General features: G+C 40.5%; 1 protein-coding gene across 7 annotated transcripts in view; it reads left to right on the forward strand.

Moving 5' to 3' along the window:
- The window catches only part of MORC1 (MORC family CW-type zinc finger 1), a 178542-nt gene that overhangs the window by 136872 nt on the left and 25313 nt on the right, over window positions 1-16357 (forward strand). For 6 of the 7 annotated variants that reach the window (XM_033943801.1, XM_033943804.1, XM_033943803.1 and 3 more), the window contains 4 exons: window positions 2053-2158; window positions 3789-3927; window positions 9130-9207; window positions 10564-10740. In XM_033943801.1, the coding sequence (XP_033799692.1) occupies window positions 2053-2158; window positions 3789-3927; window positions 9130-9207; window positions 10564-10740 (500 nt within the window). The remainder of the gene's footprint in view (window positions 1-2052; window positions 2159-3788; window positions 3928-9129; window positions 9208-10563; window positions 10741-16357) is intronic. The other variant, XM_033943802.1, reaches the window with a different exon arrangement.

Below are 16357 nucleotides of genomic sequence, written 5' to 3' on the forward strand. Positions count from 1 at the left end.
ATATTCTTGGCATATCTTTATTTATGTACGTTTTTAAGTTCCAAGATGATGTCATTACGTTTTGCGTGGCCTCTCCGTTTATGCACTGTATTTTGCGTCCCAAGTTTTATATGATGTCATCACGTTTTGCGTAGTTCTCTATTTATGCACAGTACTTTGCGACTTACTTGCTTTTTAGATTTTCATTTACTGCAAGGTCGCGACACTATGACGTTTTGGTAAGTTTTTTCCATACTCTTATCTCTTATGATTTTATGCACCTTCTCCGTTCTTTCTGTCACTGTATTTTTACTTAGAATTTTATTTATCGCAAAGTTTGAGCACATTGTTGCTCTGGTAAGCTCGTTGTCTAGTATTTATTCTTCCGACTTCAATTGTGTTCCTCCCGGTATTTATATTCATCATTTTTTTCGGTATTTTATCTACATACTTTAATTGTGTTTCTTCCGGCATTTTAGTTTCAGTATTCATTTTTTCTGGCATTTTATCCACATTTTTTGTACACCTTCCTTTTACCCCCTTCTTTTTTGACCTCTTTTTGTGTTTTTAAGGTCTTCTTTTTCTTTTTGTTTGCCTTGTGTGGCATATCCATTAGTTTTTTGTGTCTTTGTTTTTTGCTTTTTGACATAGTCTCTGTTTTGTATTTTACTTTAAGCTTTATTTGGACACATAAGCTTTATTTGGACACATACACATACCAAGTGGTTTACATCATAGTTCATATACCCAAAGATCTTCAAGGTACTGTAGTTGTCTTTATACATTTCAGACATTCAGTCTTCTCAGTTTTTATCATTTGATTGATAGTATATCATTGATTATTTTTATTTTTACATAAGTCTTATATAGTCTTTATTTTTTGTGGTCTCTTCTGCACAGTGGTTATTATTTATTATGAAATATTTATTATGGAATATTTTATGATTTATATATGTTATATTAGTTATATATTTTTATCGAATTATATGCATTTTTTGTCCATTTTTATATATATGATATATTTTTTATATGTATGATATTAATTATATTTTTTTATATGGATAATATTAATTATATTGATTAATAACATGTATGTCTGTATCCATTTTTTCATTTTTATATTTACATATATTTATATTTTATTGATGTAATTTGCTGTTTTTTTATATATTGCTATTCGTTGTGCTTGTTTTTATTAATTTTTAATAATTATTATATTTTTATGTGTGTTTATATGTTTCACTGATGTTTCTGTATATGACTTATAGACTCCTGACGAAGGCCTTAGGGCCGAAACATGTACATGTCGGGTTGAGTGACTTTGGATGAATAAAGATCAATCAGATGAGTTGAAAGACACTTTTATTTGTGCACCTTTCTGATTGGACAATTCCACTCATTTTTTTGCTGCTTTGTTTCTTGTGGATTTGTTTCCCCTGTTATCTGTGTTTCTGAAGGCAGAACCAGAATGACACGGGGACAAATTTGTCCCTGTCCCCGCAGGATCTATCTCCATCCCTATCCCTGCCCCATCTCTGCAAGCTCTGACCTCATCTGCACAAGCCTCGAACACCTTTAAGTGTTTGAGATTTGTGCAGATGAGAACAGAGCTTGCAGGGATGGGGCAGGGGCAAGGGATGAGATGGGGATAGAGATAGATTCCATGGGGATGGGGGCAAATTTGACCCTGTGTCATTCCTAAAGATGCTGGCAGAGGAGGAGGCAGTAGGAAGTAAAGAGTACTGCTTACTTACTCCCTCTGCTGGCAGGAGGCCATAATGCAGGAGACTTGGGGAAGGGAGAGAGAGAGAGGGAGAGGCATGGCAGCTCACAGTGGTGGGTGTGACCTTCTGCAGTCTTCCTTGTACAAGTGTCTAAATTTTCATAGAACACCAATTTGATAATTCTGCCCTTTGAGAATCCACAGAGACAGCAGAAGCATGGAGTAGTATTTAGACAGTTGCAGATTTCCAACTTCAGATAGTCTGAAACTAGAGCATGCCTTTTGGTGCATTTTGTATTTGTGCAGTCCTATTCTCTCTTTCTTTAGCAGTCCTTTCTGTATATTATCAGATCTGTGCCTTAAGTGGCGGACTTTGCCTTTATTCATTGATGCAGACAGGAGAGATCGACCAAGTATATGGACTTGTGCTGAAAACTCAAATCCTACTGAAAACAGGTCAGCTTTTTCATGAGTACTGGTTTGTATTCTCCATTATTAAGTTTGCACATGTGTTAGTGGTAAATATGAAAATGCAACCTGACATGGAGACTGCCCATCAAATATTGCATTTTGTCTTAATTTGAGTGCAAAGTTTGAGACTTTAATTATGCTAGCTTTGGAGATTTTTGGCTCTTTCCCATGTTTTGTCTCCTTCCATTTTCAGCCTCACCTCATCAGGAAGTACAGCCTTCCTGTGAGAAAGGGAATGGGATTTGATATAAACTCCTCCCTCCACTGCTTGCCCTGTATTGGTAGCATGGAATATTGCTATACCTTGGGTTTTGGCCAGGTACTAGTGACCTGGATTAGCCACTATGAGAACGGGCTACTGGGCTTGATGGACCATTGGTCTGACCCAGTAAGACTAATCTTATATTCTTATTCACGTTGGTTAGGGGCGGAACATGACCATGAATACGGAAAAACCGCGAATAACTTTTTATATGTTATTTGCATTTTTTTATATTTTTTTTTGTAACGCCGTCCTTTAATATATTAAAATCATGAATAATAGCAGCAATTGTGAAAGCTGGGAAGCAGTGATATTCTCTGTGCACGCTGGGAAGCAGCATTTTTCTCTGTGCACACTGGGAAGCAGCAATGTTCTCTGTGCACGCTGGGAAGCAGCGTTTTTCTCTGTGCATGCTGGGAAGCAGTGATTGTGAAAGCTGGGAAGCAGCAATTTTCAAGGTGAAAGCTGGTAAGTGCCAAACTTTTTATCGGTACAGTACTTTACTCACGACGTAATTTGTGGGGGAGAAGTCAGCAGGAAGCAGAATGGGTCTATGAGCAAGACACCATGCTTCGTTGGTTTTTTAAGAGCCTAGTGGAAAACCTGAAATTAAAACCATGATTGGCCTAATTCTAGAAGGGGCTCCTGATTTGAAATTAATAAGAATCAAAGAAAAGATGAAGAAACACAGCAAAGTTGTCAGATACCTAGAATAACCAACAGAAATGCTAGCAACCAAAACAGAATTTGAGTAAGTTTGGGATGCACATAAATGGAGGTGTCGCCTATTGCTGAGCAGTAGGTTATGAACCAGGGGAGCTAGGATTCATATTTCACTTCTCCCATTGATACTTCTTTTGACCTTGGACAATCACTCCACCCTCCATGGCCTTGGGTATAGACTTAAGCCCTCATCTGCTAACTTGCATTAATGATTTATCATGAGCTATTTCAGTCTAAGGATTTAGGCAGCAGGCGCTATAGTGAATGAAAGAGCTTTTGTTAATGAATGTATGTTAAATCACATTAATGCAAGTTAGTAAATGAGGGCCTTGGATTCCCTCAAACAGAGAAATTCCTAATGTAGCATGGCATGCGCTTAGATTTGGAAAGGCAGAGCAATTAAATCAAGAACCAAATATGTTCAGAGCCCAAACAGAGTCTGGGTTGACACTTTGAGATTGGTTGAGCCAAGTGGTCCTTTTATCCTTTGACCAGCATTGTGTTGCTATGAATCCAAGATTTCAAAATAGTCCTCTTCTTCAGAAAATACAGTAAGGTGCTCTTGGTCTTTGTTTTCTTTCTTTTAAAAAAATTTAGTTTGTTGGGTTTTTTTGTGATTAAATCCTGCAGTTGTGACAAACCAGAGCGCCTACCTAGAATTCCCCTGGGCACTTTAAGTAGAGTTCCTATGTCAGTGGATGAACAAGAGAAAATCCTTGTAGCATCTATTCAGAAGCATCAACAGAAACTGGAGACCTTACAGATAAAGGTGAGCTGTCCCTGGGAACCTGCTAACAGGAAAGGTGATCAGTTGTGTCCTATAGTGCTTAAATTAAGGATCTCTTCTGAGCTAATAAAACAAGCCACCAGTTGTTGTTTTTTTTAAGTTTCTTAACCTATATATGCAAGGTTGAATCTCTATGCAAATAATATCAGACACTGAACAATAAGAGGGAAAAAATATCCCCACTTCTAATTGTGTTCCTGATCATGATCATCTCTTGCTTTCCTGATTCCCCCCCCGCCCCGGTCCACTTTACTCAATTCTTCCTTACTTACCTCATACCCTAGCAGTTACTGCTGGCCCTTGTTATGCCAAGTTGGCATTGCCAATCCCATAAGTCACTCTGAATGCTGCAGAGTGACTTTTCTGTTCACTTTTCTGACCCTGCTCTCCCACTATAGCAAATCTTCAAGGGGGGCAGCAGAGTAGATACTGTACAGTGCACGAAGAGATCAACATGGGGTGGCAGTAAAAATGTTAAGCAATATTTCATAGCAAGCCACAACACTTTACAAACCAGAACTTCCCTTTAAGTAAAAAGGTGATTATTTGTAAATAGTTGGATTTTTCTTTTGTTAATCACCTTCAAATATCTGCCCACTAACAAAATGTTTAGTGCTGGTCTCTGGTATTTATTAAAACCTCTCTCTATTTTTTATTATTATTTTTTTTAAATTCTGAAAAGATGTTCAGCTTGTAGAAAGGATCAGAATGCTAAAATGTGCACAGCTGGTAGCATATCTTTTCAGAGAAAAAGTTCAGCATATTCATTTGAAAGGGGCATGTCCTAATTTGATATCTGCCTTGTCTGTCAAATAGAAAAGCTCATTTTACTTAGAACTTTGAGAGTGGAATTGAGATGCCCAGGTCAGGAAATAAGCAATTCTAGCAGCATTTTACAAAAGGAGCTGATGCTTGTGGAGCCTTTTATGAAATATGTAAAGATGTTCACAAGTGCACATATATTTGCTGGCGCACAACCCGCAGTAGCAATGCTGCTACAGTAAATGCACCAAAGCCCACAGGAATCGGATGGGCTGTGGTGCATTTACTGCAGCAGCATTGCTACCATGGCTGTGTAAATTAGAGTATCTAGAATGTTTTATTTCTACTGTAGTGTGTATCTCATGTCAATATCTATTATAGCAAGTGCAGTGTTCCTCTGCGAATTCGCGAATCGTAGACTCAGTTATTCACAGTATTTTCTGACTGCCTCTTCCAGTCAGAAAATACAGGGAATGAGTCTGCGAATCAGCCATCTGCACAGCCTTTTTACAGACTCAAAACCGCATTTGTGGTTTTTCGAAATTCGCGGTGCAACAGAACCCCTGCAAATTTCAGGGGAGTACTATATAGTTAATTAATGTTTCTTGGCTGTTTATAGCAGTGTCTCAAACTCACATCCTTTGCAAGGCCACATTTTGGATCTGTAGGAACTTGGAGGGCCTCAGAAAAAATAGTTAATGTCTTATTACAGAAATGACAATTTTACATGAGGTAAAACTCTTTATAGTTTATCTTTCCTTTTGGCTAAGTCTTAATAATAATATTGTAATTTATAGCTAAAGAGACATATGATCAAGAAACTGTTTTATTTTATTTTTGTGATTATGAAAAACATATCAAGGGCCTCAAAATAGTACCTGGTGGGCCACATGTGGCCCCCGGGCCATGAATTTGAGACCACTGGTTTATAGCATGTATAGTTATAGTTACTTAGGGCTCATTTTGCAAAGGTGCGTTAGGGCCTTAAAGCGTGGAATAGCGCGCACCAAAATGCCATGCATGCTAGCCATTACCGCCTCCTTTTAAGCAGGCGGTAATTTTTCAGCTTGTGCGTGCGCTAAAAACGCTAGCGCACCTTAGTAAAAGGAATCCTTAGTGTTTCTCAGACGATCTCTATTTTACCATAACTCGATCATTGTACCATTCACTTTCCAAATATGTCTTGTCCATATTTGTCTCGACTATACTGTGTATGTACCCATGTAACCCGTTTTGGGCTCTTTTTGGGAGAACAAGCTAAATAAATGAATAAATGACCCCCACAGGTATGGAAAAACACAGGTATGAAAAAAATGAGTGGCACAAACCTACAATTTTATTTTTCTTGAATTACTGAGGCACAAATAAATAAAAGGACATTGAAGAGAGGCTGGAGATGAGCTTAATCCGTCATGTAGTCATGTAAAGCTCTTGGCAAAATGAGCAATTTTTAAATGCCTAAGGGTGACCTTGGGTGGGTGCAAAACCCAAAAGGAATTTTTTTTTCCCTATATACATTTATTTCCCTTGTAAAATGTGAAATGCATGTGTTGATATTTGTCCCACCCAAACCATGTCCCCCCCCCCCACACACACACACACCCTTAATCTCTTTACCTTTTACACCTATGTGATAAATGCCACTATTTACACATGGAGATGTTTCTAGAACTGGGATTCTTAACCAGTGGTGCCAACACTCCCAAGAGATGTAGGAAAAGGTCAAACTGGATGCAGACAGTTCTTGAGTCCTGAGGTAATTTACTGAAATTTTCTAGACAGAGAGAAGGCAGTTATTAGTACAATTTTCAAAAGAATTTGCCCAGGTAACTTAATAGTTGAGTATATTCCTCAGGCTGACAACCACACAGGGCAATTCTATGAATTGGTGCTTCAGTGTAGGTGCCCCAAGGCCATGCATTAGCACCAGTTCTATGACACCATATTGATACTAAGATTCCATTTCTAGAATAGTGGCATAAGTTGGAATTGGTATGCCGATATTTAGGTGCACCTCCTTACAGTGTGTCAATGGCAGGCATATATAATATTCTCTAAACTATATGTGTAAAAGTAATGAGATTTGATTTACTACCTTTCTGTGGTTCAATCAAAGTGGTTTATATTAATGGTATATGCAGGTGCTTTCTCTGTCCCTAATTAACTCGCAATCTAAGCATTGTATCTGGGGCATTGGAGGGTTGGTTGTCCTGCTCAAAGTCACAGGAAGCGACAGTGAAAATTGAACCCAGTTCCCCAGGTTCTTAACCCACTGTACTAACCATTAGGCCACACCTCTACTCCTGTGTAACTGGGAGATATGTCTTGTCCTTGCTCCACCCACATGTATGGCCCCTCCCCCTTAAAGTTAGATGCCATGGCATGGAAATGCTACATTATAGAATAGTTTAATGAACATGTGCGGAAGTGCTGGTATTGATTGCTAGAGCACCTGCCAACTTTCAAACTGCTCAGGCAGCACAAGCAGAGGCTCTAGTGGCAAATCTCTTCAGCTGGTATATGGTTGCCAGATTTACCTAGACATGTCCTCTTTTTAGAGAATTGTTCAGGTGTCCAGATGGTTTCCTGGACTGGGGAGAGTTTGTCCTGGTTTTGGACTCACTCTCTCCAGTTCAGCCAAACACCCTGGAGTTCAGGTGACTCTCCATGTCTCCCCTGTCCCCCACATACCTCCTCCACTGCTGCAGTTTTAAACTTTGGTCAGCCAACAGTTGGCAGCATTAGCGATATGATCCTGCTGCTGTTGGCCTGCCCTAGAAATCTTTACAGCTCCCAAATCGCTTCAGAGTGAAGGCTTCTGGGACAGGCCGACGGCAACAGGATCATTTTGTTAATGTTGGCTGCCCAAAGTTTGAATTTGCAGCGCTGGAGGAAGTATGTGGGGGGCTAGAGGGAGAGAGAGAGAGTCTCTAGTGGGGGGTGGGGGGGTAGAGGTGAGACTACAATAGTGGGAGGCAGGGAAGAGGTAGGGCACTGTGGGTGGGACAGAGGTGGAGCATGGACAGGGCTGGGGGCAGGATCATGTGTCCTCTTTTATTCTTACTTAACAAATATGGTAACCCTAGGCTGGCGGGTCTTGAGCATCCCCGCCAGCCATGCATCTGGTGCTGCAAGTTTGAAGGGGGACTGAGCCTAAAGTGTGGGGGGGGGAGGGGCAGGCCCCAAGGCCTCCCATGGCTATGCCACTGTAGCTGGATAAAGAAATACACTTGAAAATTGTTTGTAAATGAGAGTTTTTCCAAGATTAAATTGTAAATTTGGACAATTATAGTGAGCACAATAATATTGGTGTTATTTTTCATTATTTAAAAAAGAAATAAATATTGATAGGGTGCTGCCCACTTTCTCTCTTCTTCCCTCCCCTCCCCCCCCCCTCTACACACACACACTCCGTGGATGGTTTGACATCTCTCCCTCCCCTCCTGAACCTGCCCTCAAATCTCTCTCAAGTTCCTTTTTCCCCCACCCCCACCCTCACTGCCTGGTATACCTTTTGAAAAGCAAGCAAGTCTAAGGCCCTGCAGTGCCAGTAGCAGTCATACTCAAGGCTGCCTATGGTCTGCACCGGGCCTTTACCTCTGACCAGTCCCACCTTTCTGAAACCAAGATATTTGTTTAATTTACAAACTCTAACCTGTTGGTGATGTTCGTTTGGTTTTACAAGGAGCTCTATGTATGTTATTGTGTCTGTTTTGCTTTCAACAACAAAAAAAAATAACTATGTACCTTTAAGTATGTACCTTTTGATAGCAGTACTTACCTGGATCCATGCTATTATCTCTTCAGTACTGCTGTGTGATTACTGGCCTGTTTGTGCCATTGGTTTGGTTTTACACTGAAGCTACGAATATGTTTGTTACTGTGTCTGTTTTGTACTCAATAAAAGAGAAAAGCACAAACTGAAATTACTGGTTATAAGTTTGTGACTGAAATAAGGACTAAAATTAAGACTGCTGTCAAAATTAGAATAAAATAAGAATAAAAATTATATGTTTTGTAACTAACAACTTATACTGAACTAAAATATCACTGTTCTTCAGATGATTTAGAAGATCTGGCATTTACACATATACATGCAGCATCTTACAAGCACAAAGGCCTGAATAATGTTCTTTTATTAGCTTGTTTTCATTTGTAAAATGGATGTTCCCATTCTCTGCTGCTCAGTACACCTGTTGTTCTCAGTGTCATGATCTGATTTGCTCCACATACAGTGAAGATTTTGAACGGCTCAATTTTGGGCACATCTTTCCAGACCTAGGCAGCTTATTCAAAACTGAGTTATTGTGATATCAAATGTGCCATTTTGTACTAGTGGACAAAAGTGAAATCCAGGTTTATCTTCTCATTATACAAAATAACTGGATCCCTGTGACGGTGCAACCCTGTTTTATTTCCTAGAAAGCACACATCGTCCAGCCACACACAGTTACCCAGTGCCCAGCTGAAAGCAGCAAAACCCTCTTGCAGAAGGAAAGGGTAAGTATTTAAAAGCCATTCCTGTTACAAGTCATAGACCAGACACAGCACCCTAACATAATAGCTCAGACAAAATAGTCTTGTAAGAAAATAGCACTTGACAAAATGGGCCCCATAACAAAATAACCCTTGACAAAATAGCCCCTGCAACACAATAACCCTTGACAAAATAGCCCCTGTAACACAATAGCCCTTGACATTTCTGCTCTATCTTCATGTCTAAGTCACCTTATAATAAGAATAAGGAACTGCCTCTAATACATCATGAAGATCCAAAAAGGAAATGCTTAGATATTGATAGATGGATCTCAAATCAATCTGGCTCTTACTTGTATAAATATCCTCAAATAGTACTCTTTGAACCAAATGCTCAGTGGCGTGTAGCCTTGCCAAGAGACTCAACTCCTATAGCGGGACCCACCATCCAATCATTGCAAATGGAATGAAACATCCATCTTCTCTATGCATCCCTATTTCTCCTGTCCAGCACCTCTCCTCTGTGCCCCTATCCACCTGTCTCTGTTCTTACTCCATGCCCAATATTTCTTTTCTGTGCCCTGTATTTCCTCCCTCTTCCCTTCCTCCCACATCCTGGGTCCAAGATTTATCCCTCTGTATCCCATGCCTCCCTCCCAGTCTGGCAAAACTCCCTCTCTCCATCTGTAGGTCTAGCATCTCTCCTCCTCTGTTCCACACCACAACCCAGTCTGGAGGGAGGGAGAGACATTGGATTCAAGGTGGGGAGAAGAAGACAGAAATTGTCTGAACCTGGGAGGGGTGCTCCTGTCACACCTGCCTAAAACTGGTACTGAGCAAGTACCTCAGCTCACTGCAACATCATAGGTAAATCACCGGAAACACCAGGCCTTTTTGTCAGGGACTCACTTGTCAGGTGTCAAATTGAAGGTGGGCCCTTTTGTCAGGGTTTTTTTTTTTTTAATTCTTATTTTTGTTGTTGGGGTTATTTTGTGTTTGGGCTGATTTGTCAGAGCTATCATTTTAGCATGGTCAACTCAAGTCAATAAAGCTGTTATGTAGATTTACTCAGCCCATCCAAAAGTACAATAGCTCTCCTCAGGTTAAACAGATCATGATCAGCTCTAGGGTAAAGGCCAGCTGTGACCTGAAATTTAGTTGAGACCATATTCTTTAGGGTCTCATTGAAAGTGCTGGAAATTAACGCATATGTACTCAATTCCTTCCTCCTTTAAACTTAAGATGGGATTACTGGATCTCTGTGATGGGATGGTGGGCCCAAAAATGAAGGATTAGACTGACTTGTGCTTCCCGGGCATGATGGTGGCCAAGACACAATAAGAGCTTAGAGAATAGTAGGTTTCTTCTTTTGAATTCCAGAGAAAATTTTTTAGAAGAGAGCCAGCTGCACCCTCTGCATTTTCAAAAATTGGAAAACAGCCAAAAGTTATGCAGATTTCTGAGGAACGCAAGATTTCAGTGGTGACTCCTTGCAGGAAGGTACAAAAGTGTCAAGTTTCTTTATCTGATGCTCAAGAGCTCAGTCGGGTGTTCCAGGTACTAAGACTTGCTTTCTATGTGCTTCACAGTAATTCACTATGTTAAAGCAGAACAGAAATATAAGATCATAAGAACATAAGAATTGTCACACTGGGACAGACCGAAAGTCCATCAAGCCCAATATCATGTTTCCAACAGTGGCCAACCCAGGTCCCAAATACCTAGCTAGATCCCATGTAATATAACAGATTTTATGCTGCTTATCCTATGGTCTAGCGCCCCTAAATACATAACTGACCTTTTCCCCTTCTCAGCCAACAGACATAAGAGAATTTGAATCGTTTCCCCTCCAGTTATAGGATATAAACTCAAAAGACACCATCAACACCTTTTCTCACATCAGGCAGCATTATGGGGTAAAGATCTAGAACAATTGCTTACGCCTACTACTTATGGGGAATTCAGGAAACGCCTAAAAACATATCTGTTCCTGAAATATCTAGCAATAGAACACTAACTAGAAAGGGTCTTAAAGCATTTGTTAAATGTTCAGGCTAGCAGACCTCAGAAGTACCCTACTATATGTCTATAATCTTCAAAGAGCATACAGATCACTTGGCACCCATGGTCGTCATAGGCCTCTATAACATTTTTTTCAATTTTTATATATATAAATATAGATATTTGAGATATCAAAAAGTACTCATCTTTCATCTACGCGGGTGGGGGTAGGCACTCCGACATAGACTATGTTTCCCCCCAAATGGGCTGTATCAAGGAAAATCCCCCTGCAATAGTGAAATAGTGTTATAATTTATCATCCTTAAGCCAGTTCTAATCAATCTAGACAAATAAATAGAAAAAACTTTCAGCAGTACCTTATATCCAACGGTTCATGCTTCCCGCAATAGATTTTTAACCCAGGAAACATGGCCGCGGCGTTCAAGGCTATAAATAGCCACAGCATTTTTTTGAAAAACGGGATGACATCAAACTTAGCGTGAGACACACACCCCTACCTGATTGGCCAACCAAGAACCTATTTAAATTAAAGTAGACCACTCGATTTTAGCATTCAAACCCAAAGGTGTAACAGTATTTAACATATATATCCATTTTTGTTCTTTAAAGTTTAGCTTTTCTTTAATATCTCCACCCTCCCACCCACCCATAACCTGATCTATGACCCGCCATTTCAGATCCACGATTTTATGCTTTTTCTCCCTCCAATGCTGAACAAGGGGAGCCTCTAAATTCCCCGTATTGATTCTGGATTTATGTTCAGTTAGGCGAACATTAATTTTTCTGCTCGTCCGCCCTATATAGAGCAGTTGGCAAGGGCACTGAATCATATAAATGACTGAAGAGCTCTGACAGGACGTGTTCGAGCGAGCTTGATAGATCTTGTTAGTCCACGGGTTACACCACGTGGGGCCTTGCAAAGTTAAATCGCACCATTGGCATTGAGTGCAAGCTTGATGGTTGAATACAGTCCTATCATCTCTTTTTTTGATCTCAAACCGATGAGTAGATAGAAGTTCCCCCACTGTCCTCCCTCTCTTATAAGAGGCGATCGGATAGTTCTGAAATTGAGAGCTCAACTGAAGAATCTGCCAGTGTTTTTTAATAACAGCAAAAAAGCAGTGCTAAGAGGTGTAAAAGGAAGTACCGCTATCAAATGATCTTCATTCTTTTCTCTGAGAAGAAGGGATCGTTGGGCATACTTCGCCCAGAGGTACGCTCGACGAACAGATTTTTTAGAATATCCCCTCTCATAGAAACGATCACTAAGTATCCTGGCTTGTTTTTCAAATTCTTCCTGAGAAGAACAAAGCTTCCTAATGCGTAAAAATTGGCTCAGAGGGATATTAAATTTCAGAAAAAAAGGGTGGAAACTGGAAAAGTGAAGGAAATGATTTCTATCTACTTCTTTTCTATATAATGTCGATCTAATCTGTTGATTTTTATCTTTCATCAATAAAATATCAAGAAAGGAAATACGGTCCTTATGGTAAGTCATAGTAAAAATCAGGCAGGGGTTGAGAGAGTTCAGCCAAATTAGGAAGATCTCCAGTTCAGGTTCAGATCCGTCCCAGAAGATTAAAATGTTGTCAAAATCTCTCTTCCAGAGTATAACATGCTGGAAATTAGAAGCAGAATAAACTTGATGTTGTTCAAAATGAGCGACATATAGGCTCGCCACCGATGGGGCTAATGTAGCTCCCATCGCGACCCCCTGAATTTGCTTATAAAAATCCCCATCATACCAAAAAAAGTTTTGAGTTATAACTAGTCGGGCCAGTTCTATAAGCCATTCACTATTAAATCTACCAAGATCTTTCTGTATCAATACCTCCCTGATCACGTCAAGAGCAGACTCTTGAGGTATTTGCGTATATAAAGATGTTATATCAAGAGTCACAAAGAAAGTGATGTTACCAGTGTTCTTCTTCTCTTCAAGCATACGTAACAGATGGGCAGAATCTTTAAGGTAAGATGGAATTTTCGGGACTTCAGATCTTAAAAAATAGTCAACAAATTTAGACAATGGTTCAAGAACCGAACGTCTGGTGGACACAATGGGTCACCCCGGATGGGCCTGTAGCCTTTTATGTACTTTAGGCAATATGTAGATTTTTGGGGTAGATGGGCATGCCTCCAGAAGAAACACAGCTTCCCTCTGTGTCAAAAATTTCCTCTGTGTGCCTCCATCTATTAGTTTTTCTATTTCCAATTTAAGAGCTTCAGTCGGGTCCTTAGTCAGCTTCAAATAGGCTATATTGTCCGACAGCTGTCGACAAACCTCCACTTGATACGCTTCTCGATCTTGAACAGTAATAGCGCCCCCTTTATCTGCTCTCATAATAACAATATCAGAATTATCTTGTAGCTCTCTAAGAGCGAGAGCTAGATTTTTGGTAAGATTAAAATTCTTATTTTGTCGGTAATATTGTTCTTCCAACCTATTAAGGTCACTTAATACCAAATCTCTAAAAGTTGAAAGAAAGGGCTTCAAGATCCCAGGAGGACACCATTTTGATGATCTTTTCATGATAGAAATATCCACTCCAGGAGGATTCTCTTCAAAAAATACTCTCAGTTGAAGCTTCCTAAAGAAACGAAAAAAAGCAATTCTCATCTTGAACGAGTCATAGTTAACTGTAGGGACAAATCCTAGACCAAACTGAAGAATTCGGGTTTGAGAGTCTGAAAGCATAGTGGATGACAGATTAATAATCAATGTTTCTGATGCTGTTTCGATCGTAGGCTTGGACCGATTTGATCGCGAGGTCTCTGTACAGATTTCCCTCTCCCTTTGGACAATTCGAATTGTTTTAGAGACGACGTTGAGCTGTCTTCGGTAGTTAATTGAATGCTAGAGCTGTCAGTTGCTTCACCACTACTTACTTCTGCAGTGGCAGAGGATCCATCAAACGCCACTTTTTTATTGTTATTATCATTATAGATCACTTTAGGATTTCCCTTTGTTTTATTCCCCAGTGGTTTCTTCATCCAGGTATATACCATGTCGTACTGGTAATCACGTTCATCTTGTTTGAATTTTTTTATTTTATTTATGCGTAAGGAATCCTTAAATGCAGAAATCATGTCGTCTAAGTTCTTTCTTTTCAATAACAGATCCTCATCAGACTGTTGTTCTGATTGAATCATATTTTCAATATTCTTAATCTGCTCCCGCAGCTCATTTTCTACATTGGAAGTAGTTTCTACCAATAATATCATCAAGTCTCGGCTACATTTATTTAGAATAGCAGTCCATTTATCCATGAACGTCTTGTCCATGGTAAACGTCTTCGGTTCTTTAAGAATTCGAAGGCCTCGGGGGATCATGCTCTTACTTAAATACTGTACTAGAGTGCTTTCATGCAATTCAACTCGAGTCAACCTCTTCCAAGCATTCTCTAAATCAGGGGTGCCCACACTTTTTGGGCTTGCGAGCTACTTTTAAAATGACCAAGTCAAAATGATCTACCAACAATAAAATTTAAAAAAAAAACACAACGCACACTGTACGCATACAATTGTTAATTATCATTCCTATTCTGGGGTTTTTTCAAAGAGGTCAAAGGAGATGACTCTATGCACTGTCACCTCAGTAACAACCATACAAAAATAGACAAATACCCACCCCCTCCCTTTTTACTAAACCACGATAGCAGTTTTTAGCGCAGGGAGCTGCGCTGAATGCCCAGCGCTGCTCTCGACGCTCATAGGCTCCCTGCGCTAAAAACCTCTATTGTGGTTTAGTAAAAGGGGACCATATTGTAAAATATAGAGAGCAGATATAAATTCAGACACATTTTGATCACTAAATTTAAAATAAAATCATTTTTTCTACCTTGTCTGGTGATTTCATGAGTCTCTGGGTGCACTTTCTTCTTCTGACTGTGCATCCAATCTTTCTTCCCTTCTTTTAGCCTGTATGCTTCCTCTCCTCCTGACCTCATTCTCCCCCCCCCCAACGTTTTCTTCTTCTCTCCCTGCCCTCTCTTTCTTTCTCTCTTCATGCCCCTTTCTTTTTTTCTGTTTCTCTTCTTTCCTTCTGTCTCCCTGCCTGCCCTCTTTCTCCCTCCCTGCCCTCCCCCAAGTCACTGCCACTGCCGCTGCCATCGGATAACAGGCCCCCAAAGCCGTCCGCCGCCGGCCAAGCTCTCCTTGCTTCGGGCCCACCAGCATTTCTCTCCCCGACGTCAATTTTGCCATCGGAGAGGAAGTTCCGCTGGCCAGAACTTCCTCTCCGACGGCACAATTGAGGTCGGGAAGAGGAAGGCTGATCGGCCCAAGATCGACATTTTGGGAAAAATGCTGCCGGGTCCTGCCTTTGAGGAAACAGAAAGTAGGCAGGACCTGGCAGCAAGAAGAGCAAATCGCAAGCTTCACTGACCTGTCTCCCGCTTTAGCCCGCGAACATGTGCGTGCCAGCTTCCCTTCTTACCCCCTCCCCCTCCCCGGACATAACTTCCGGTTTCAGAGGGAAGCGAAGGGAAGCCGGTACAAGCACATGTTAGCCCCCGGAGCATAAGTTCTCCAAGCCTTTTTTTGTTGTTTTTTTTTAAATGTTGAGCAGCGGAGGCAGCAGCAGAATTCAGGAGCGGGCCAGTCAGGAGGGGAAAAAAGAGAAGGGAAGAAGGGAACCCGTTCTGCGATCGACTGGGGTCGCCTGAGCAAGCGACCTGTCGATCGCGATCGACGCGTTGGGCACCCCTGCTCTAAATCATCCCAGGAGCTAGACATCACTGTGTCACCTCCTTCATCCAGAAGACTTGGTCTAAGGAGAATCTGCTGGAACTGTTCTTCCGTATAACCTTCAAAACTGCCCTTATATTGAACCATGTTTTTTTGTCAATACAAGTCCACTCTGTCAGGCTCGAGTATTTTAGACCTCTTTAGATATAAAGCAATAGAACACTAACTAGAAAGGGTCTTAAAGCATTTGTTAAATGTTCAGGCTAGCAGACCTCAGAAGTACCCTACTGTATGTCTATAATCTTCAAAGAGCATACAGATCACTTGGCACCCATGGTCGTCATAGGCCTCTATAACATTTTTTTCAATTTTTATATATATAAATATAGATATTTAAGATATTAAAAAGTACTCATCTTTCATCTACGTGGGTGGGGGTAGGCACTCCGACATAGACTATGTTTCC

The sequence above is a fragment of the Geotrypetes seraphini genome, chromosome 4, assembly GCF_902459505.1.
Source record: "Geotrypetes seraphini chromosome 4, aGeoSer1.1, whole genome shotgun sequence".
Taxonomy (NCBI): domain Eukaryota; kingdom Metazoa; phylum Chordata; class Amphibia; order Gymnophiona; family Dermophiidae; genus Geotrypetes; species Geotrypetes seraphini.